The 25,553-nt window shown below is 41.7% G+C and overlaps 1 protein-coding gene across 2 annotated transcripts in view; it reads right to left on the minus strand.

Annotated features, from left to right (window-relative positions):
* Positions 1-11,442, minus strand: part of LOC126161962 (COP9 signalosome complex subunit 4) — an 81,140-nt gene extending 69,698 nt beyond the window's left edge. The window contains exons 1-2 of one of the 2 annotated variants that reach the window (XM_049918146.1): positions 11,282-11,442; positions 7,445-7,524 (exon numbers count right to left, since the gene is read on the minus strand). In XM_049918146.1, the coding sequence (XP_049774103.1) occupies positions 7,445-7,524; positions 11,282-11,364 (163 nt within the window). In that variant the 5' untranslated portion in view covers positions 11,365-11,442. The remainder of the gene's footprint in view (positions 1-7,444; positions 7,525-11,281) is intronic. The other variant, XM_049918147.1, reaches the window with a different exon arrangement.
* Positions 11,443-25,553: the final 14,111 nt, after the last annotated feature.

A 25,553-nucleotide genomic window follows, 5' to 3' on the forward strand; every position in this document is an offset into this window, starting at 1 on the left:
GGGTGGTGGGGTTTCGGGTTCCGCTGGATAGGTCAGGAGTCCACTACACGCAACAAGCGGCTACACGGGTAGCAGGGGTTGTGTGGCGTGGGCTGGGCGGTTTTTTAGGTTAGATGGCCTCGGGCAAGTGCAGAAAGGGCAACAGCCTCAACGGGTGCGAGGCAAAGTCAGGACATGCGGGGACCAAGCAGCAATCGGTATTGTAATTGTAAACTGTCGAAGCTGCGTTGGTAAAGTACCGGAACTTCAAGCGCTGATAGAAAGCACCGAAGCTGAAATCGTTATAGGTACAGAAAGCTGGCTGAAGCCAGAGATAAATACTGCCGAAATTTTCACAAAGGCACAGACGGTGTTTAGAAAGGATAGATTGCATGCAACCGGTGGTGGAGTGTTCGTCGCTGTTAGTAGTAGTTTATCCTGTAGTGAAGTAGAAGTGGATAGTTCCTGTGAATTATTATGGGTGGAGGTTACACTCAACAACCGAGCTAGGTTAATAATTGGCTCCTTTTACCGACCCCCCGACTCAGCAGCATTAGTGGCAGAACAACTGAGAGAAAATTTGGAATACATTTCACATAAATTTTCTCAGCATGTTATGGTCTTAGGTGGAGATTTCAATTTACCAGATATAGACTGGGACACTCAGATGTTTAGGACGGGTGGTAGGGACAGAGCATCGAGTGACATTATACTGAGTGCACTATCCGAAAATTACCTCGAGCAATTAAACAGAGGACCGACTCGTGGAGATAACATCTTGGACCTACTGATAACAAACAGACCCGAACTTTTCGACTCTGTAAGTGCAGAACAGGGAATCAGTGATCATAAGGCCGTTGCAGCATCCCTGAATATGGAAGTTAATAGGAATATAAAAAAGGGAGGAAGGTTTATCTGTTTAGCAAGAGTAATAGAAGGCAGATTTCAGACTACCTAACAGATCAAAACGAAAATTTCTGTTCCGACACTGACAATGTTGAGTGTTTATGGAAAAAGTTCAAGGCAATCGTAAAATGCGTTTTAGACAGGTACGTGCCGAGCAAAACTGTGAGGGACGGGAAAAACCCACCGTGGTACAACAACAAAGTTAGGAAACTACTGCGAAAGCAAAGAGAGCTTCACTCCAAATTTAAACGCAGCCAAAACCTCTCAGACAAACAGAAGCTAAACGATGTCAAAGTTAGCGTAAGGAGGGCTATGCGTGAAGCGTTCAGTGAATTCGAAAGTAAAATACTAGGTACCGACTTGACAGAAAATCCTAGGAAGTTCTGGTCTTACGTTAAATCAGTAAGTGGCTCGAAACATCATGTCCAGACACTCCGGAATGATGATGGCATTGAAACAGAGGATGACAAGCGTAAAGCTGAAATACTAAACACCTTTTTCCAAAGCTGTTTCACAGAGGAAGACCGCACTGCAGTTCCTTCTCTAAATCCTCGCACCAACGAAAAAATGGCTGACATTGAAATAAGTGTCCAAGGAATAGAAAAGCAACTGGAATCACTCAACAGAGGAAAGTCCACTGGACCTGACGGGATACCAATTCGATTCTACACAGAGTACGCGAAAGAACTTGCCCCCCTTCTAACAGCCGTGTACCGCAAGTCTCTAGAGGAACAGAAGGTTCCAAATGATTGGAAAAGAGCACAGGTAGTCCCAGTCTTCAAGAAGGGTCGTCGAGCAGATGCGCAAAACTATAGACCTATCTCTCTGACGTCGATCTGTTGTAGAATTTTAGAACATGTCTTTTGCTCGAGTATCATGTCGTTTTTGGAAACTCAGAATCTACTATGTAGGAATCAACATGGATTCCGGAAACAGCGATCGTGTGAAACCCAACTCGCTTTATTTGTTCATGAGACCCAGAAAATATTAGATACAGGCTCCCAGGTAGATGCCATTTTCCTTGACTTCCGGAAGGCGTTCGATACAGTTCCGCACTGTCGCCTGATAAACAAAGTAAGAGCCTACGGAATATCAGACCAGCTGTGTGGCTGGATTGAAGAGTTTTTAGCAAACAGAACACAGCATGTTGTTATCAACGGAGAGACGTCTACAGACGTTAAAGTAACCTCTGGTGTGCCACAGGGGAGTGTTATGGGACCATTGCTTTTCACAATATATATAAATGACCTAGTAGATAGTGTCGGAAGTTCCATGCGGCTTTTCGCGGATGATGCTGTAGTATACAGAGAAGTTGCAGCATTAGAAAATTGTAGCGAAATGCAGGAAGATCTGCAGCGGATAGGCACTTGGTGCAGGGAGTGGCAACTGACCCTTAACATAGACAAATGTAATGTATTGCGAATACATAGAAAGAAGGATCCTTTATTGTATGATTATATGATAGCTGAACAAACACTGGTAGCAGTTACTTCTGTAAAATATCTGGGAGTATGCGTGCGGAACGATTTGAAGTGGAATGATCATATAAAATTAATTGTTGGTAAGGCGGGTACCAGGTTGAGATTCATTGGGAGAGTCCTTAGAAAATGTAGTCCATCAACAAAGGAGGTGGCTTACAAAACACTTTTCGACCTATACTTGAGTATTGCTCATCAGTGTGGGATCCGTACCAGATCGGGTTGACGGAGGAGATAGAGAAGATCCAAAGAAGAGCGGCGCGTTTCGTCACAGGGTTATTTGGTAACTGTGATAGCGTTACGGAGATGTTTAACAAACTCAAGTGGCATACTCTGCAAGAGAGGCGCTCTGCATCGCGGTGTAGCTTGCTCGCCAGGTTTCGAGAGGGTGCGTTTCTGGATGAGGTATCGAATATATTGCTTCCCCCTACTTATACCTCCCGAGGAGATCACGAATGTAAAATTAGAGAGATTAGAGCGCGCACAGAGGCTTTCAGACAGTCGTTCTTCCCACGAACCATACGCGACTGGAACAGGAAAGAGAGATAATGACAGTGGCACGTAAAGTGCCCTCCGCCACACACCGTTGGGTGGCTTGCGGAGTATAAATGTAGATGTAGATGTAGAAACCAAGCATACACACTTAGTAGGGCATTGAAGACAGCTTTGGACATTGAGCGAAAGCATAGACACAGGGTTGACAATTGAAAGGACGCGGGAGTGGCAGCTGCAAATTTTGCACTGGTCTCTCACGTCATGTGACGTCACCTGGTTCCACGGCAGGACGGAGCCACCAGGAGCTGCCCAATTTTCCTTCTGTGTGTGCATCACTCCCACCTCTCTGGAACATTTTGGATGCTACCATTACATCTATACAAGCAGCACATCATGCCAGGCCAACAATCGCTGATTTTAACTCCTGATGACAATGGTGGAGACAGCTGTCCAAAGTTTCAGTGTTTTATTCAAAATTATGCAGCCTGTAAACCAAAAAAGATTTTATTGCAGCTGGAGGAAAATGAAATTGCTGGATGGCTGCATAAGTGATTGCTTAAGTGAGTACAAGAATTGGTACTGCTGGAAGTGAAGAGGGAAGAACCTGCTTCAGCAAAGAGAACATTTATAGGACTACTCCAGAAGGTACCAATTGCCAGACTTTTTCTAGAATGATTGATTGTGTTAAAAAATTTCAAAGCTTAAGGTGCCACTGAACCATGAACTTGGCAATCATAGATGATAATGATGTTTGGTTTGTGGGGTACTCAACTTGCATGGTTATCAGCGCCTGTACAAATTCCCGACCTTTGCTCAGTCCAATCTCACCACTTTCATGAATGAAGATGAAATGATGAGGACAGCACAAACACCCAGTCATCTCAAGGCAGGTGAACATCACTGACCCCACCGGGAATCGAAACAAGGATGATGTGCTCAGGAAGCGAGAACATGACCGCGAGATCATGAGCTGTGGACTTGGCAACCATAGGCCAATCATGACAAAACCAGGGCCCAATAAATATTGGCAAGATTAGCACAATCTTGCATCACAAGGGAGCGGAGAGCATTGAGTTTCTGCATACAGCTAGTCTTTAGTTGACGAATATGGAACAATCATGTCATCTATTGTCAAAGAGGAACTCAAAAATTGGGACTGTTCTGCAATGTCCAAGCACAGGGAACTGAAGCAGAGTTCTGGGTCAGGATGGGCCATGGTATAACAATTTTCTATGACTCGCATTTTTGCAGGAGGGAACTTGAAGCAATGGGAAAGGTTGCAAGTGGAGGCTCCTCGGATGGCACCTTGGAGCTGGTGTTTGACCAAGACTACAGACTGGGAACTATGACAAATCCAAAAGACATTGACATACAGCAGTGGGGTGATCAGTCATCCAAAGCAGATCCCTAGCCCACTAACAGTGGTGATGATCAAGTTGTTATGCTTTTAAGCAGTTTGCAGAGCATGTAGGTGAATCTAATTAATCAGTAGCTGTTGATGGATGTTGGGTTGTTGTCTGGCTTAAGGATTTGGATGATGGTACTACCTCACTATTGCAAACACCTAGCCAAATACAGTTTGATGACCAAGTAGATGGAGCCTTTCAGTAACATTCGGATGTTGGATCATCTGATTAGGAATCTTACCAGAGTTTGGGTAGGGATGGCGGTTATTGCTGAAACAGTTTTCTATTATACTGCTAGGTGAAACAGAGGTTGCTGATGCTATCACAAAGTGTTCTGCAAGAATAAATGCATCAGAAACAACACACACCATCCAGAAGGAAGAGCACCTGAACAGTTATTGATCTCTGGAGGACCCCCACAACAACAGAGCTCGATCCACACCTAGGATGAAGAAGCATACATTCCCGAGGACGAGACACAGTGCTCCCAGCATTCCTTTTTACTGTGTTTAATTAGGTAGTGAGGCTTAGCATGAAACCACTTAGAAGTGAGGAATGTGGACTGTGAAGAATGTCACTTGAGATTTTGCAGGGCCCTTAGACACACACAAATAGTTGTTGCAATGACTTATGTCTACTGTGGCACCAACCATCTGTAGAGAAGGAAATATCAGTTCCAGCAGCACAGGTTATCACATCAGACATCTAAACAGCCTCATAGATGTAGCCTGACAGATTAATAGCTGAAAAAGTGCCATGGCCTGAAGTGGACAGGAGTACTGTCAGTGAGGAGAGACAGAACAACCTAAGAAAGAAGCTGGTCAATCAGGCAGCCCTTATTAGACGAAGCAGTACTTCCTCACAGGAGATGGTGCGTACTGAAATCCCAAGCTAGGAGAAAAGGGGTGGTGGTGGTGGTGGGTGTTGCTAGATTGAGGTGCTCATCTCAAGGCAAGTAAGTGCCCAAATAAATGTTATATCAGAGCAAATCAATGTACACAGTTTTCAGATGCTCTTTCGCGGTCACCATGGTTTGAGCAGAGTGCACTGTAGCCCTGAACAGTTAAGGAATGGCCATCAGTGAAGTGCGTTTCTTGTAGAGCAAGAAAGATCACAGTAAAGGAGGATCTCAGTTGCTGTAGCTCCAGCAGAGGACAGTTATATCCAGTGCAGTTCCACTGGATCATCATGCTGAGGGTGTAACTGTTAGCCGCGAAGCAGCTAGGAAGGCAGGTTATGTCCCAGGATCACTGTCACAAGGAGGAATGGAAGAATGCCAATGAACATTGGTTGGGAGTCAAGTGGTGTGGTGGGGGATTTGGTGCCTGCAGGATCACCAGAGTAATCTTCTCCCGAGGTCTTTCCTTCTTCTCTTTTACAACTTATGGTTGTCGAGATTCTTATGAAGTCTTACCTGTTATCTGTTTAGGGGCAGAAGAAAGAGTGGGCACGCCTGATATTCACACTCTCTGGCTCCTTCAGCTACAATGGGAAGGCCTATTGTCCCCATGGTCAAATTTATTTGAGTGACCACCAGATGTCAATGTCGAGGAAGGAAGTACACCAGGCACTGCTGATTACCTGGCAAAAGCAATGGTAAAGGTCGATATCACAGACTGAAAACAACAATAATTAATTCTAAGCTCCAAATAATGAGAGATTATCTGTGACCTTCAATTCTTGGACTTTTGCATTCCTTGAGTAGATTAGTACACTTCGGGAGATGGGGAGGGCGATTGTTCCAACAACTGACACAGACAGGTGGGAGCACACGTGGTGAATTGTTTTGATGTGCCTGGCCGCAGTCTCCACAAAATCAGGTTTTATGTACACTGGGAAGACATACACCCAAAGTGCCAGCATTTAAAACATCCCATCAAGGGCAGGAAATATAGCTTCAAACTGCAGTGGCGACACAATTTTGACCTTTTCTGGAAGCAAAACCTCCTCAAAAGTGAGGATGAGTGTGCTGATGTCTACCTCATTTGGTGGTCCTTGATGTACATGATGTATGAAACAGATCCCTCACCTCTGAAAGAGCTTTCATAATTTTTTATTTGTCTACAGCATTATATACACGTGAAAATTTAATCCCTATACCATGCAGAGGTTCTTGTAGGGTGTGATGGTAACAGGTGTCTCACCAAACTGTTTATGGGAGAGTAGCACTCAGGACTGGGTAGGATTTGCTATGCTAATTAAAATGTAATTACTTACCATTTTGCTAAGGGAAGAGAAATTGCCAAACACATTTTCAATATTCTCCACAAAAACATTGGTTTAGTAGAAAGGGCCCTCCATTTGTTTGGGTGCAAACTAGGTACTGATGGGAATAACTGTTCACGAGTCACTTTGCTAGTTTTCTACAATCGTGTAGTCAAGAAGAGAAAGTTCCTAGGGTTGTGATGTACAGCACTCAATTGCTGTCTGATGAGTGATGGCATCTAGTGGCCACCAGCTGATAACTTTGATCATTTCATTTCATGACCTCAATATCCCCAAGATGTCACCTACTCTGAATGAGGGTTCACCACGCTCGAATGCCGCCAGATAGTTTAAAGGCCACCTGGCATGATGGTCAGTGTATATAAAGCCTGTACCCATAAATGGACAGGCACCGACTCCTTGGCATGGGAAGGTGACAACCCAGGCACCAACAATCGATCCCTGTTTGGTCAGAAGGCTACCAAATGGAGGTATCCGACATCTACATCCACCTCTATCAGCCGACCCCCACACAGCCCACGCAATCTAAAAAAAATTTGAGAAACAGGGAAGTTAAACATAAGTATGGGGATGGAAGAGAAATTAACCGAAATTTGTGGTGTAACAGAAGGGAACAAAGTAGGAGAAACCAGAACTGACATCCTATGAGTGAGGTAGGTTGTCAGCTGGGAATCTGTTCTACAGAATAAGTCTGAATAAGAATACAGACAAAATAAAACTGCAGCTCAGATAATAAGATTTACTTCAGTGGCTTGGGAGCCCACAATCACCATGCACACACAAACGAGCTCTAAACCCCTTGGGGGGAGGGGGGGGGGGGGGGAGAGGGGGCGGGGGTTAATGTGGAGATAAGCATAACACACAATAAGAAAGCTTTTGCTAAAACAGAAGTAACCTTTAGAAACTTTTAGTGCAAAGCAACGTAGTGGCCAGTGGCTTCACAAACAAACTCACTTGCTTCAATGAAGACCTTCAGAGCTTCAATAAGATCACTTCCCTGTAGGGTGAGCACTGCCTCAAGAATGGCACGATACCTGAAAAATTTAAAACACTGTTGTAAAATTCTATATAAAATTTATAATAAGTAAATAGATAATTACAATTTATTTAATTTCCCTTTAACCATAACCTGTAACTGATAGAAACAAAAACATTGCATATGAGGCAATATGAAATATACCAATACCAGCAGTCCAATCTGACTGTGATGTCATCAAATTGTCACACAAGCCACTCATGAAAATCCAGCATATAATATGTTATAACAAGAATTACAGCTATTCCCACAATATTGCAAATTCACAACCCATCATTTTTCAGCTTAAATTGTTACTCAGACTACAGTATAGAACATCACATCCCACAGTCTACACAATATAGAACCAAAACATTGCTATTGTCTAGAGGATCTACAAGATCCCCAACAGCTCACAGCACTGTTGCCAGCTTTCACCTGCGAAGCATTGTCAGTAGCCGCCTATAGAGCTCTGATAACTTTGAGGCACAGCCATAGAGATGTTTACAGAGTCATGTAATGTTACTGGTTGATACAGTCCCATGAAGCTGCGCGCCCAGCCTGTTGCCGATTCCACTATAGTGTTTTATTTTATCTTCGTTAAGTCCATATGACAACACATATAACATCATGTAACTGGGCGAAACACGTGGAACCAGTAATTTCGACCGAGGTGCAAAAAATACTTCAAACCTATACAACTTTCCGTGTGAAAATTTTAATAGGAAAAAACGTTCACTATAGCAATGTGTGCTTTGTTACCTCCCTGATACGTTAAACTGCTCTACAGCCAGGAGAAACCCCCTACATATGACCAGTCTGATGCAATTTGGACTATTCTAAATTGGATACATACAGGATATGGAAGATGTGCAGACACACTCCACAAGTGGGGGAAATCATCTAGTGATTGCAATGCTGTAACTCATCTTGTATCAACACGTCACACAGGTGTCTGCAAGGCACCTTCCGAAGATTTTCTGAAAATAATGAATGGAGTGAAACTCACCGGACATGGGATTTTGGCACTTTATCACAAAGCTTTGTGTTCTTAGTAATTTTCCTTTGCTGAACACTCAGTTCTCTGCTGCCTTCGTATTTTAGCAACTTTTCTATTCTTGCACAGATTTTCTTCATGAATATGTTGCTAAAACCACAAATAGATCGTATATAGTGTCTCAACTAAGGAGCAATGTTGACGACATGAAAATGCCATCACATTAAAGCACCACCCAGCTCATCCAATGGAATTTTAACCTAATTCATATCTTGCAATAGTCACTCTTGTCTTTAGCAATTACTTTTTACCTTCTATACCAATTATCTTGCCATATTGTGTGGGCTGTGCAACCAAGTGGCATTGTTTGTTACTGTCATCAGTGGAAAACAAACTTCGGACATCAGCAAAAGGACAAACTCATTTGAGTCCCCATGTTATGCACTAGTTCATGTGCAATCACTGTTTAGCTGTGTAAACTGGCTATGCAGATTATTGTGCAATAGCTAGCCAACACAACACCCACAAAACAACTGACACAGCCCTAACTTCTGATCTACACATTTTAAGCCAATACTTCCATAAAGGGTTGTTACAATGTTACTACAATAAAACAGAAGTTGCAGATTTTCATCTGTCCAACAGATTGGCACACACAGGCCTTGATGTTTATTTCGAGGAGAAAAACTTCACTACAACATGCACCCAAAATACCTTAGGATCACCTTCGACAGCACATCTGATGCAAACATCTGCTACGTTCAAAAGCGGATGTAACAGTATCTATTAAGTCTGTTGTACTGGTTAGGAAATATAAGCAGATTCCCCTCGAGTATCAATAACTGGACTGCTGTATTCAACAGAGTACTGATTATCTCTCCAGCTTTATAGTCCATATATGAAAAAGATAAATGTACTACTTAACGAATCCATGCATATCATTAGTGGATCTACTCACACATTCTGGTTACCTACTTCATGTCACATTCCACCTCCTGACATCAGATGGAAGCGTGCATTCCTATTTGACTGAAGATAGTTGATAAGCCTGACCTTCCAATATTTAATGATTCTTTTCTACAAAGCAAAACAGATCAAGATCATTACATTCCACTCTAACAACAGCAATGATTCTTGCCGAAGATGAAGTCAATGCCATCTATGGATATAAATGTTGCTGGCAGAAAAACTCTCTTCCACTATGCTTGAAACTGTTCTGCAGCCAGGGGAAACTTCCTAACCAAGACCAGCCTCATGCAATTTGGACTACTCTGAATTGCATACAAACAGGGTAGGAGAGAGATGCGGACAATCTCCCCATGTGGGGGAAATCATATACTGATTGTGATGCTGAATGAAACAGTTGTTCATTTGTGTCAACATGTCATGCACATGCCAACAAGGCTCCTTCCAAAGAATTTCTGAAAACAATGAGTGGAGTGAAACTACATCCTTGCCTGTAACTTGCCATTTGTACTGTATTATGCTGGAGAACTGGTCTATGTGTTGAAATGTAGAAGTTCAGTAATCTCTGCATGCATAGCTATTCTTGCAATTAAAAATTGCCATACAATACATAAATGTTCTCACTAACTATGTAATTATAAAGTTATTCACAAATAGGAAAATGTATGCAACAGTTTTTCCCTTCTAATTGAAAAAGAAAGAAAAAAAAACAGCACTAGGAATTAACCTGAAATTGCATCCAAATGTTTTCTGCACAATGTTTACATACAATTATTCTTCTTCAAGAATGGGATGAAAAATCTTCTAGTAGCAGTCAGTTAATCACTTTATTGCATAACTGTATGCCATGATGGAAACATGACCAAAGTTAATTACACAGAAAAGGTGAATTTATGCTGGCTAATGGCATAGTTGTGTTACCACACATGATCTCATCACACTTTGTCTTTGTTTTCACTTAACTTATAAAAACATCATCTACACATAAATTGCTAACAGCTATGTAGAGGGAAAAACCGAACGTAGGTGTTGTGGAAAGGACAGCCACATTAGGCCTACACCTTTGCTTTACAATATGATACATTAATTATTTAGTAAAGAATAGGAATGCCAAGTTGTGTTCTCATATGACAACTAATATTCTCGATGATATTCTGTATATATGTAATGATGCACTACCCACATCCTCTATTTACAGACCTAATGCTTTAATTCTAAGCAATACAGATACATTTCATCGGAAAATAAATCAGCCAACCCCGCAACGAGAGAATGAAACGACCCATTATAAAAAAAATTTGTAATCGGTCACTATTTCCACGCTCATGTGTTACGTGTTGATAAAGTTACTTGGGAGAAAAGCTTTGAAAGCATATTCACGTTAGCCTAAAATAATTTAAATATTTAACTACTTATTTTGTCTTAAAGGCTCATCAGTTTCTACAGGGAAATAATGTGGGCGTATGACAAGCTTAACTGTTCGTGATCTGGTCAACTTTAATCCATTAGCAGTACACCACTTCTTCACTTAATTCAACATATCCCAATACAAACTATGATCGAAAAGCCGGCACTAAACCTTTCCCAATGGCGTAGGAGGTAAGAGTCCAAATAACAATTAGTCCTTTGTACACGTCCAGACTTAAAAATAAAACTATAACATATTAGTAGGATTAGTTTCACGATTAAAATTTAACAAGGGTGACAATTGTTATTTTTTGAACACTAGACAGGTTTGCCGTCCTTACACATTACAAAAACGAGAAAAAAATCCCTAACGCTGTATTTTAATAGATGTTTCTGTGTGACATACTTGTCAGCTTGATCCTTGTGCGAACCTCCTGAATTAGCAAGAGCTGCTAGTTGCTGGCGTACAGCATTTACTGTCACCGCCATCCTTCCGCTAAATACAAAACACAATCGGGAAGAAATACAGTGGTTTATTATATCAGCTGCACACAAGAGTGTTATCTTTGCCATGGCAAATACTGAGTGTGTGTGTGTGTGTGTGTGAGAGAGAGAGAGAGAGAGAGAGAGAGAGAGGACGGACGGACGGAACGGAACATTTAACATTCGACATTGCATTTAAAATGGAGGCATTCACACAGACCGCCATAGGAACGGAACGTTGAGTTCAAGGTTTCTCATGAAGAACGTTTTGATGTTGAAATTCGTGGGTGGAACGGTGTCGTCACTTGCTGACATCGGATGTTCACCCGCCTTCACCACACTCACTTGTGTTTCAGTACTTTATTTTGTGCTTTTGAGTCTTCTTAGTCTTTATTTCGTTCGCAAAGAAATTGCGACCAACTGAAAATATTCCGCGATGATTTGAATATTTCTTTTCCATTGAGTTTCTTCCGCAAGAGAACTGACATGCCGGAAAGCAAAAAAAATGATTTAGGTGTTACAATACCTGGACAGAGGAAATGCCTAAATTTTGTTTAAATAAGAAATACGTTTATGAAGTTATTTTTATTAAATAACCTTTTTGAAACAGTGAAAAGTTAAATATCCATTATGTTAAACATCAATTATGTGTTTATTTGTATGTATTATCTCACACCTTTTGGGAACGGATTTGTTATGGATATCACGATGCAGTGAACTGTAAGTACTCAAAACATAACAGTGTTTACGTTTCGTAAACCTTTCGTTACTTCTAGTTATAGCTCAGTCCATGAACTATGGCGGCCCATGTACAGACGGCGATTGCAGCATTGCCGGTTGCAAACAACAGCTGCGGTATGCACATAGGGATATAGATGCCAAACAGTTCGTTCAAATGGCTCTGAGCGCTATGGGAATTAACAGTTGAGGTCATCAGTTCCCTAGAACTACTTAAACCTAACCTAAGGACATCACACACATCCATGCCTGAGGCAGAATGCGAACCTGCGACCGTAGCGGTCGCTCGGTTCCATACTGAAACGCCTAGAACCGCTCGGCCACTCCGGCCGGCCCCAAAAAGTTCGTAAGCTTGTATTTAAGGGGTAGCGGGCAGCGGAGAAAGTTATTCGGTGAATTTTTATTCAGTTTGTTGCGATTTATCAAAAAGTTGAGCTCCAACCACAACATGACTACCACTGTGAGATAGCTGGATCGAAAAGAATAAGACCTTCAATGTCATCTGGGACAGCAACTTGCGACACTTCGTCCTGAGCATCTACATACACGGAAGTACGAATACTTGTGTCCAGTGACAAAATTAAAGTTTTCAGATAATTATTTTCGTAAAACACCAAAAAGTTGCTGCTATGTGCAATGCTTAAGTACTTCCAACATGGACATAGTCTACCACAAATTATATGTTATATAATATTCTGAACGGAATAATTGTCTATCTATCTATATCCGAATCCCTCTCCAGCTACTGCCGGGTCTGGGTGCTGACGAGTCCTCTGCATTTAGTTCGGTCCTCCCACCACTTTTATTCCTCCACTTGCTGCCAGGTCACACCTCTCCTTTCAACAGACATTCTCACTCTCATTTTCCACCGTGTTCTTGGGTGCCCTCTAGGTATTTTCCCATCCATCTTTAGTTCTTCCATAATTTTGGGGAGTCTCTGCCCATGGATCCTCTTAACATGCCCATACCATCTTAATCTCTTTCTTTCAATTTCTTCTCTTATACTTTCTTGTTTGAGGTCCTTTCTAATCTCTACATTCCTTACTCTGTCCATTCTTGTTTTTCCCTTAACTGCTCTGATAAATTTCATTTCCCCTGCTTGCAGTCTGCTCCAGTCCCTTTCTGTCATTGCCCATGTTTCTCCACCATAGGTGACAATAGGGATGTAATAATTCTTATACATAAGGAGTTTTGCTCTTTCTGAAACTTCATTATTCCAAATCAGATGTTTTATTGTTTGGTCGAAATTGCCTCCCTTCTGTAACCTCCTATTAATTTCGTTAGTTGTTCTTACATCCCTAGATATTTCATTCCCTAAATAAGTGAAACTTTCTACCACTTTGAGAGGTTCTCCATTCAAGGTAATATTTCCGTTGATTTCTTTCTGTCTTCCAAATACCATTACTTCACTCTTATCTTTATTTATTTTTAGTCCATACCTTTTCATTATTTCCTTCCATGCATCAAGCTGTAACTGTACATCTACCTCTTTATCACTCCATATTACCATATCATCTGCAAAAATCATCTTTTTGTCTTTTTCTTTTACTATATCTTTAACTACCCTATTCATTCCCTCCATCACAACATTAAAAAGCGCAGGAGATAGAATACTTCCTTGCTTACGTCCTTGTCTTATTTCGAAGTATTCAGAGTTCCCCAATGGTGTTCTAATTCTACAATTGTGGTCTCTGTACATTGTCCTTATAACATTAATGTATCCATCTTCTATATCTATCTTCTTCAGTTCTTCCCAGAGTCTTTCCCTGTCAACTGAGTCATATGCATTTTGTATGTCTATAAAAACCATTATCACCCTTTTGTTATACTCCCAACTTTTTTCCATCAGTTGATGGATGGAAAATATCAGGTCGGTCGTGCTCCTTCCTTTCCTAAACCCATGATGTTCTTCACTCAGCTCCTTTTCTATCAATCACTTATTCGATTTAGTAAAATTCTTTCAAAAATATTGGCTGTATGACTCATGAGGGTTATTCCTCTGTAGTTTTTACAAAGTCTTTTATTGCCTTTCTTGAAGATGGGAACAATGTCTCCTGTTCTCCAGTCGTCAGGTATTTTACTATTTCTCCACACGCTTGATAGTACTCTATATAGCCACTGCATTCCCACTGGACCTGCTGCTCTTATCATGTCCACTGATACTTCATCAGGTCCTGGGGCTTTCCCCCCATTCATCTTCTTCACAGCTTTTTCCATTTCTTCCCGTGTAATTTGTCCTAATTCTGCTTCCCAACTTCTCTCAATTTCTCCATTATTTGTTGTTTCCTCATGTACCTGCTCCTCAGCGTTTAACAGCTTCTTAAAATGTTCTTTCCAGAGATCTTTTATATTCCCTGGATCTTCAATAATGGTACCGTCCTCTGTTTCCATCTTTACTGGTACTTCAGAAGCCTTCCTTTTATTTTTCATCATTTTATAGAACATTTTCTTATTGCTCTTCAGCCGGCTGGAGTGGCCGAGCGGTTAAAGGCACTACAGTCTGGAACCGCACGACCGCTACGGTCGCAGGTTCGAATCCTGCCTCGGGCATGGATGTGTGTGATGTCGTTAGGTTAGTTAGGTTTAAGTAGTTCTAAGTTCTAGGAGACTTATGACCACAGCAGTTGAGTCCCATAGTGGTCAGAGCCATTTGAACCATATTGCTCTTCACATCTTCAAGTTTTTTTGTAAACTCTCCCCATGCCTTTTTCTTTGCTGTTTCCACTATTTCTTTGCACTTCTTCTTTTCCTCTATATATCTTTTATGGTCTTCATCATTTTTAGTTTTCAACCATTTTCTCCATGCTCCATTTCTTCTTCTAACTGCTTGGATTGTGGTATCATCTTACTAACTTGTCTGTCTTATTTTTTCCTTTCCAGATGTTCTGCCACACACTTTTTGTGCTGCTTCGACTAAAGTGACTTTGAATAAACTCCATTCTTTTTCTAGATTGCAGAAAATTTCTTTTGGAAATTTTTGTGTTATTAATTTTCTGTACTTCTCAGCACATTCACTCTCCTTCACTTTCCAATCCAATATCCTCATCACTTTCTTCTGTTTTCTATTTTTCACACACTGATTCATTTTCCATTGTCCCACCAGTAATCTATGGTCTCCATCTGCACTCACACTTGGAATTACCGTCACATTTGTTACTTTCTCTCCCCATTCCCTATCTACTAGAATATAATCAATTACACTCTTCGTTCTTCCATCCCAACTGTATCTGGTGGTAACATGACTTTCTCTCTTTATAAACCAGCTGTTTGCTTTTTTTTATTCCATTCCTCTGGCACAAATCCAGGAGTCTTTCCCCTTCTTCATTTCTGCCTCCATATCCAAAACATCCCATTACTTGCTCAAATCCCTTTCTGTCTTTGCCTACCTGTGCATTAAAATCTCCCATCACTATATTAGCACTCTCTATATGGTTTTCTAACACATTTTCAAAGTCCATCTTCTCTTCTTCACTACATCCCACTTGAGGTGCATAAATCTGGATTACTTTTAGTGTTTCTTTTTGGAATCTCAGGTTTAAGATTATGATCCTGTCTGATATATATCTCACATTTTCAATACAGCTTTGTACATTCTTATTCACCATCACTGCCACACCATTTCTTCCAGACCTGTTATTCCCACTCCAGCACAGTTTTCCTCCTCCTCTCAAATTCTTCTCACCTTTTCCCTTCCACTTTGTTTCGCTTAATCCCAATATATCTAACTTCCTCTCTGTTAGTACATCTGTCATTTCTTCCATTTTTCCATTGAGGGTTAATATATTAAGGGTGCCAATATTTAGGTTATTTTTTAGTCCAGTTGATTTCATCTTCTTGTACTGATGAATATCATCAGGTCTCCCATCATTTGCACCAGTACTTGAAGAAGCAGTGGGGTCAAATCCTGAGCGGTTCGTTCCGAGGCTCGTCTGTGTTTTGAAAGAAATATATGAAGACTTTCCTACCGGCTTGCTAGGCCTAACGTAAGGAAGGATTTTCAGTTGGGGTTGTCTCCCTTAGCCTTTGGAGTTTCTTCTCCACCACAAGGCAGTGGTTCCCTTCTCATTTAATCCCCAGAAAGGAGGGTTGCCTCATCTGCCAGCTACGCCATTCCGAAGTCTTCCTTCTCCGCCGTCGCTGCCATTAAGGTCTTCACCCATAAGCGTGGGCATGGGTTCCATGTTATACCCCACGGGATTGGGTCCCTGCCTGAACTCAGCCATCCTAGCACTCCGGCCTACTGAAGTGTAGGATGCCCACCCCCACAATGTGGACGCGCCAGACAGGAATTACCCCAGTGGAGGAACAGGGAAGGGCACCCTACCTCCCTGGAACCAGGTTAATGACTGTGTATGGTGCCACAATCAAAGGGCAGAATAATTGTAATACAACAAAAAAATTGTAATGTAGTATTGGAAAATTTTCTGTCTTTTGTGACTGTGATAAACGTTTTATTTATACCAGACGCATTTCGCTTTTTTTTAAAGCCCGTCAATTAAAACAAAGTTGATAAAGTATACAAAGTCAGTTGTAGACTTATAAAACCACAAGGACTGAAATATATTGAGTGCCAGTGAAGTATTTGACTGTGTCTGTCATATATAAACAACAATTATTCGCTAAAATTTAGATCAGTCGAGACAAACTTTGAATGTGATCTTACAACTGCTGTGATGCACAAAACTACGACAGTTAATCAAGTGGCAATGCAGAAGCCAAAATCCTGTCCATTGGAGATGCTTCAAAATAAAGCAAAACGCGTCTGGTATAATTAAGACTTTTATTATTGTCGTAGAAGACAGAATACATCTCAGTACTACTGGTAAAAATGCAATTGCACAAGAGAAGGTATAGAAAAAGAAAGAACAACGTGAATTTTGTATGTGTGGCTTACCTTCGGTTGTTTTCAGTCACTGCGACCACCTCTCATCAACAGCATTGCAGTACATGTCAGTGTCTGACTCATGTGGTCTTAGAGGGATGACAATGGGATCAAGCCGATTATCAATTAAAATTTCCCTGTCTAAGTCCTCATCCTGCAGCTGTTCTGTGTGCCGAACACATTCAGCCCATGCTGAGTTACACTGTAAAGTGCTTTGCGCAAAAGCCTGACTATGGCAGCAATTTTAAATGTCGTGATTCCTTCTGTGGGATACCCTTTCACTTGCGCACATATGAGTTCTGTCGGATTGTACTGGAAATGAAGTGATGGCTAAAGCAAAACTCTATGTATGTGTTCCTGTGCAGTACAATCAATTTCATACACTTTTACACGAGACTTACAAGATTTAGCAATCCAGCCCCAGTTTGTCTGGCAGTGTGCGGTATCATCTTACTTGAAAGCTACAGCATGATATCAGCTTTTTTGTACTTGTTGTGGGAGACTTGTCAACAACAATTGAGTGATAATTCGCAGTGCCCATAACAATCACTGAGTTTGCAGGTAAGTAAGGGAGAAACTGTTTTTAAACCATAATGTAAATGTTTCTGAGTTGATTTCAGAATGATATTCACCTGAACTGCTCTTTTTTGCCCAGAACAGTAATTTGCTTTCTAGAATGAATCAGGAAGCAGAGCCAGCGTGAAGCACAATTATTCATCCCCCTTTACCAACTGATACTTTAAAGCCACTGTGGTGGTACGACACATAGTGTGATAAAAAGTATATTGAATAGCTTCGCAAATATACCAAAACTGATGTTGTAACGAAATAAATATTATTGCAGAAAAATAACGAAGACTGTAATCAAATAATATGGTCTGCAAATGTAAATGCAATCTCTGTTCTCTTCCCTTTTGTTTCTTTGTGGTGTAAAAAGCCATTTTGTGATGAGGCACGAAAACATGTAAGTTCCATGTAATATGTAGCCTAAATATAGTCAAATATTACTTAAAAAGTGTTGTAAAATTTTATATGTGCCAACTCCTATATTCATGAAGTGGTACAATCAATGTTTTTATACAAATTTTATAGGGGAACCTTGATACAGAGGTCAGCGCCATTGTTCTAAATGATAACGGCCCAGAGTAGTAATTTTGAAAAATAAAAATAAATATAAGTGTAGGAGAATTCTCTTGATTAGCGGTTCTTCCATTGAAACAGTAAAAGTAATCAGTTTTACCAATATTGAATCATATTTGAGTAAAGTGACCTCAGTAAATTTTTTCGATGCCCACTTAGCGGGAACTGTTAGAGTCTCCTTAGCCTTGAATTTCATAAAATTAAAAAAAATAATTATCAAAAGTCAATCTCAATTACAAAAAATGCAGCCATATATCTGGAATTTTGTTTGTTGGTGGTGTATTTTAATATAAAAACTTCATGTCGGGCAAATTAACTATGAAAAGTACCACAACTGAGTCACTGACATAAATAATTTTCCAGTTGTGAAGCAGCCCAAATAACACTAACTCCATCTTTTCATAACATATAAATACCAATACATAAAAGCACCACCACACCACCCAAACCATCACTGATTTTCCAATCCACTTTCCTTGTATGATTCTGGTTTACCCATGTTTCGTCCAAGTAAAAAAATGTTTTGATTGCCAGATTTTCTTATTTCAAGAATACTTCTAAAAACCTGTGCCTTTGAAGCAGTGGTATCATAATGTTCCATTAAAAATAATGTTCCATTAAAATTTTTTGTCCGCCATTTGTACTTGCATATTTGAACCCAGTGTCTTTTAGTATTCTTTGCATTGAGGTAACACTGCCTTTAAAATTTACAGTTTCAAGCATTTTCAACGTTCTTTTTTCAACAGTAGAGAATTCGACTGTCTTGTACATATTTAGCACAACTCACCTTAGAACATCTTTGTCAAAATCGTCTAAATTCGTGGGAAGCAGACTGTGATGTTTCTCTGGCGATCTGAAAATTAGGCTTCCACTGGTTTGGACAGATGAATTACTTTCGCTGGCAATCCACTGAACAGTCCTCAAGCTGAAGCCACTCACTTCTGTTGTGTCTTCCTGAGATCTGAAAACATTTGTGATAGGTCCACCGTTTTCTGCTTTGCGCTTGAAGAAAGCGTGTATCATGTAAATTATGTCTCTCACTTGTTTATATTTTACCACCACCATCTGCCATAGCATATCGCAACAAACTGAATAAAAATTCACTAAATAACTACCACAACCACATTTAACACTCACACTGGCCAAGACGTTCACAGCAGAGCGCTGAGGAAACTACTGAACGTTCATTGGCTCTCGAAGGATGATGTCACATCAGATGCACAGAGTAGGCCTAAACTCAACGTCCGTCGTTCATTGCTCCTACTATAAATTTCCATAGTTTTTGCCAGTTCCATCACCACAGCACTTAACTATACTTGGTCCATGATATAATGCCTGCAGTGGTTCAAAAACATGTTAATGGTACTCTAAATTGTATCAAAAATTCCAAAAAAGCATGCTTATTTATTCCCAAATAGATTAAAAAAGTACAGTTGTTTTTGAAGTTAAATGGTACTTGAAAAAGTAAAAAGGCTCTTATATTGTCTTATAAATATTGTTTAACGTGAGTGTATGTATATATTTTCGATAGCAAGTAAGTGTCGATGTTTTGAAATATTTGGATAACACTTTTCAAAGATAAAGATATATGTTTATAATGGCGTGTTCACATTACAAATAGTGGATAGAATTGGAAGGAAAATCAGCATTGGCCGTATTTTGTTGTTTTATTGTCCGCAAAATCGATTTTCGGTCACTTAGTGACCATCCTCAGTGCTGTAATATACAATTAAAATTGGTAGGCACTGGTATCAACCACAAGCTTAGAGCGATCACATAAACTCATGTGATCGGTCTTAGCTTGTGGTTTTAGCTTGATACCAGTGCCTAATAATTTTAATTGTATATTACAGCGCTGAGGATGGTCACTAAGTGACCGAAAATCGATTTTGCAGACAATAAAACAACAAAATACGGCCAATGCTGATTTTCCTTCTAATTCTAGGGCGTCTTGTCACGGTTCGCGTGGCTCACCCCGTCGGAGATTCGAGTCCTCCCTCGGGGATGAGTGTGTCTGTTGGCTTTAGCTTAGGGACCGATGACCTCAGCAGTTTGGCCGATGCCGCTCTGAAACATCAACCTCTGTGCATGACACTCAATCAAGATCTCACTGATTGCAGCTCTTCATCACTTCAGAGGTCCCACGGTCCACTGGTTCTGCCTATGTCTACGCAATAGGTTCTGACTGGCAGATTTCCAAAACTACCTCCTCCGCTGAAAGACAATCCCAATACTCGGTTTGCTTTGGTCAACAATCTACTCGACATCCACCGCATGACGGATGATGGTTCACGTTTCATTTGCCTCATTAGTCACCTGCACGACCAAATTGATCTCGTCAGTGATTTGGACTTCTGACCGCTTACTCATCATAAGTACTTTGCCACTAAAACTACTGTCGTCGAAAGCCTGTTGTGCCCACTGGCTGAGGTCATTCATCGTATCATTCATGACGAAAGTCTCGATTCTAGGATGCTGTCTCAACTCTGGTGCTTTCTACGAGCTCTGGTAGATGCCGAGTTTATGCCTGGTATTGCACTGTGGACTCTGTGGATGGTTAAACTACCATATGAATAGCAACTACATCTCCTATCACATGCTTGAAATCCGTTAGAGACCAAGCTCCGTCTTGCAGATCAAGTCTATAGCATCCAGATATCTTCTTGCTTACCTCGGCAACCACTTGGAGGATAAAGTTGGCAACAGTGACGCCCTCACCCGCCACCTCGAGCTCACTCAGGTGGCGGAAGACGCGCAAGAGCATGTGCAGCACAACAGGAAGACAAACAGCCACCTGGAGGCAGCCTCCATGCAGTATCAGCACCAGATATCTGATCGCCTCTGGCCACTGCCAAAGGCACACCTGAACACTCTGTTGATTTCACATGGAACCCAACAGATAGAGAGCAAGTGGTACAGAGCACTCCTCACTCAGCATTTTCTCTCTGTTGGTTGCACACCATGTTTGGGGATGCTATATAATAGCCACACAGCCTGTGTATATCCAAACTCTGCCTATGGACCGGTTTAGGCGACCCAGTCTGTGACGATTGCACATTGCGGCTTATTATGCAATAGTTGGTGAATGCCACGTCCACTCCAAATGGATGCCTCTACTTATCGGATCACACAACAAATTTAAGATTCCTGATCGATATGGGCGTTGAGGCCAGCATTATCTCTATCAAGCTGGCATCTGCTCGCATATCCCCAACTAAACTCGCATTATGTGCAACTGACAAGGCTAACGTCAATGTATTTGGCACAGCAGATCTTCAAGTCCACCTCGTTTCTGGTCTGATCTTCATCTGGACATTCTGTGTCGCTGACACTGAAGAACCTGAGCTCGGTATGGACTTTCTTACACATTTCAGTTTAGCATCAAACATACAGTCCGCCCCTTTGTTCCACCATGTCTCTGACTCTCTTGTTCTGTGCTTGTTCGGCTTTGCCAACCCTCTATTACACACATATGACTCTCTGCTTCACACTCTCTCCAATTGTTTTACATTGACAGCTCATCTCACCGTATCACTGATCAAGCTTACATTCAAGCGCTCCACATCCGCCGCTCTATGAGCACACAAAGTCAAACTTCGTCAGCTGATTGACACAGAAGCCAAGCAACTGTTGCAGGATCATCAGACACTACGCCAACTCATCCATGCATAGCCACCGCTCACAGTCGCCACGCCTGCAGCCATGCACTCACTCCCTTCAGTGTCGCCACCTGTACAGGACCCTAAGGTCAGTGGCACTTTGCTTGTCAGTGTTTCTCCCCAGTGCACTTCCCTGTCCTGCCTCAGCCGTATCCCTACTTCTGTGAGTATGCATGGCGAAGATGTGGCATTGATTACTAATGGTACTCGTCACAAAATAAATACTATGGACAGATACCTGGACACCACAAGGCTCACCACCTCACCTCTAAAAAACTGTGTCACATGAAGATGGCTGTCAAAAAGCTACTAGACACGAGTGTTAACTGCCCCTCAGACAACAACTGGCCTTTCCCCATGCACCTCTTTGACCGCCACCAAGCTTATCATCAAATTCTCATGTTCAATATGATATACGTAAGACAGCACTCGTCACCCCACTCAGACTTTTTGAGTACTGTTTCACGCTGTATGGCCTTAAGAATGCAACCAGACTTGGCAACTATTTGTTGATTCCTTAATGTTCAACTTGCCATTTATGTATGCCTATTTGATGACATCCTATCTTTCCTTTGTCCAACGAGCAACGTAAACAGCATATGACCTAAGACTAGGCCCCTCTCCATAACAATGACATCAAAATTAATCATGAGAAATAACTTGTGACTGTCTTACTTTCCTAGGTTACACAGTTTCATCTGAAGGCATCTCACAGAAATCCGACTGTCTTGAGTTAATTCTTAATATCACATCGCCTACCGATTAGCGTGAACTGTGATTTCGTGGCATTATAAACTTGTATTGTCGACATCTACCGCATTCTTCCTCCATCCAGCCACTCTGGCCAACAAAATGCCTCTGACACGAGGAGAGTGCCCTGGAGTGTGAAATCATCCATTCTTTCTACGCTGTTAAGACTGCTCTAGCGCACGCTGTTATGCTGGCAAATCCGGTACATTATGCATTCATCTCAGTCACTGCCAACGCGAGTGATATGTCAATAGGCTCAGTCCTGCAGCAACACATCAACAATACCACCAAGCCCTCACATTTTACTTCAAAAAGCTATTGACTTCATGGTCAACATTCGACGAAGAGCCCCTCGTAGTTTATGAGGTAGTCAGGCAGTTCCTTGACGATACTGAATGGCATGAGTTTACCATCCTTACTGATCAGTGGTCGCTCGTGGACGCCATCCGCAACCCAGGCTAGGACGACTCCCAGACGACTCAGGTAGTATTCCACAGACGTCTACTGCATATGCAGAGCTGATAACATCATCGGTGATTATTTGTCATGAGTGAACATCATCACCTCTCCCATCGACATGAACGAGGTGTCTCTCTTACAAGAGGATGACAATGAACTTTCAAACATGCAAAAGGATCTCAAATGCATACTGCCTTTTTAGTCATGCATACTGCCAGGCTCCTCCCTGCAATCACGTGTGATACGTCAACTGAGACTCTCTCCCCAGTTGTACATCCTTGACTCTGATGAGCGGTGTTCCCATCCTTTCATGATCTTGCTGAGTGGTCAGCGCGACGGACTGTCAATCCTAAGGGCCCGGGTTCGATTCCCGGCTGGGTCGGAGATTTTCTCCGCTCTGGGACTGGGTGTTGTGTTGTCCTAATCATTATCATTTCATCCCCATCGGCGCGCAAGTCTCCGAAATGGCGTCATATCGAAAGACTTGCACCTGGCGATCGGTCTACCCGACAGGAAGGCCCTAGTCACACGACATGACCTTGCTCACTCAGGGATCAAAGCCACTACACAAGTTGTCGCTGAATGCTTCATGTGGTCTAGAGTCAAGACCGAGTGCCACAATTCTGAAGTATGCACGTATCCCTGATCAGAAAAGCGAAGTCGGGTGACGTACATAACCCCTCTTCGGTCAGTTTAATGTCACAGAGGGTCGCTTATGACACGTACATATTCACGGCGTCGGCCTTCTCCCTTCTTCTGAAGGTTTTCGATGCATGCTCTTGATCATCAACCAAGTCACAATGTGGATGGAGGCGGTCCTAGTATGTAATATTACAGCTGGCTCAGTTCCTCGCCCTTTCTTCAACTGGTGGATCTCCTGCTTTGGTTTCACTTTCTCCATTATCACTGACCAGGGTCGTCAGTTTCAGTCTTCCTTTTGCTAGACTATCTGAGCTCTGCAGTGTCGACAAGTTCTGCACCTCTACTTATCACCCACAAAGCAGTGGACTTGTCAAATGATGACCCTGCATCCGTAAGGTGACTCTTACGTACGACGGCAGTTCCTGGTCGGAAGCGCTACTGTGGGTCCTTCTTGGCATCCGTGCTGTACATAAAGATGTCCCACAAGTGACACTCGCTGACGTTCTACTTGGCGATCCACTCATTCTGCCATGAGTTTGTAGAGCAGTCCGGCCTCATGACTCAAGAGAGCTCCCCACTCCAGGTGAACGAGTACGCTCACTTATTTCTCAAATTTGTAATCCAGTGCCAAAGCCGCACACCCCACCACAAATGTTCATTCATAAAGAACTCTGAAGCTGCAAATATGTCGTGCCTTATAATGACTCAGTTCGTGCATCTCTCCAGCCTCCATACTTGACTCCTCACAAAAGTTTTTAACTGAGGACGTAACACTGTGGACATACTGTTAAATAGGAAAAGTCAAACTGTCTCAGTGAACATGGTGAAACCGACCTGGACGTTAGCCAATGACCCCTCGCTAACTGAACCCTCCAATGTTCTTGCCACGAAAGATGACGTTTCTGTCTACAACAGCTAAACCATTGGTTGTCATATTGTGGCCTGCAGCCCACATGCGGCCTGAATCAAGTTTTCGTGCACCCCTCGGCTCTCAGCCGTATTTTAAAATAAAATGCTTCCAGCAACTAAGAGAAAAATACAAAAAAACGTCAACTGACGGTAAGAGCTGCTTCATAGGGTACTTTTCTTGCTCAGTAATAAACAAAAATACCTACAGAGACAGCAACATTTTAAGATGTGCTTAATTTTAATCGACCTTTTTGAATTTGGCCATGAGCTAAGTAAAATTTGTCGTTTATGTCAGGGGCGTAGTGGTATGTTGTGCAGCCACTGCATGATTAGAGGATGTGACAGGGGAAATATTTTATTGTTTACCTTCAGATGCTGACAACTCACGAGCATGCACAGCTAGCACCAATCAGTTGCTCTGATATAAAGTAACATGGATTTGTGAATGTACATTACACAGATGGTCATCTTCAAATGTGGTAGATGTTTGTAGCACACTAATATGAAGTCAAATTAAGGCTATTGTAATGAAATGCAACGAGTAAAAGAAAAATGACACTGAAAACATTTAGTAAACTTTTGTGATTGTATCTCATATTGCAGTTACTTTTATTAACTAATATGACATACTAATTTTATGTAGTCGAATTAAGTCGGGTGATGTTGAGGGTATTAGATTAGGAAATGAGACACTTAAAGCAGTAAAGGAGTTTTGCTATTTGGGGAGCAAAATTACTGATGATGGTCGAAGTAGAGAGGATATAAAATGTAGACTGGCAATGGCAAGGAAAGCGTTTCTGAAGAAGAGAAATTTCTTAACATTGAGTATAGATTTAAGTGTCAGGAAGTCGTTTCTGAAAGTATTTGTATGGAGTGTAGCCATGTATGGAAGTGAAACATGGACGAGAAGAGAAGTTTGTGGCACAACTTGACCAGAAGATGGGATTGGTTGGTAGGACATGTTCTGAGGCATCAAGGGATCACCAATTTAGTATTGGAGGGCAGCGTGGAGGGTA

The sequence above is a fragment of the Schistocerca cancellata genome, chromosome 2 (genome assembly GCF_023864275.1).
Source record: "Schistocerca cancellata isolate TAMUIC-IGC-003103 chromosome 2, iqSchCanc2.1, whole genome shotgun sequence".
NCBI classification, from domain to species: domain Eukaryota; kingdom Metazoa; phylum Arthropoda; class Insecta; order Orthoptera; family Acrididae; genus Schistocerca; species Schistocerca cancellata.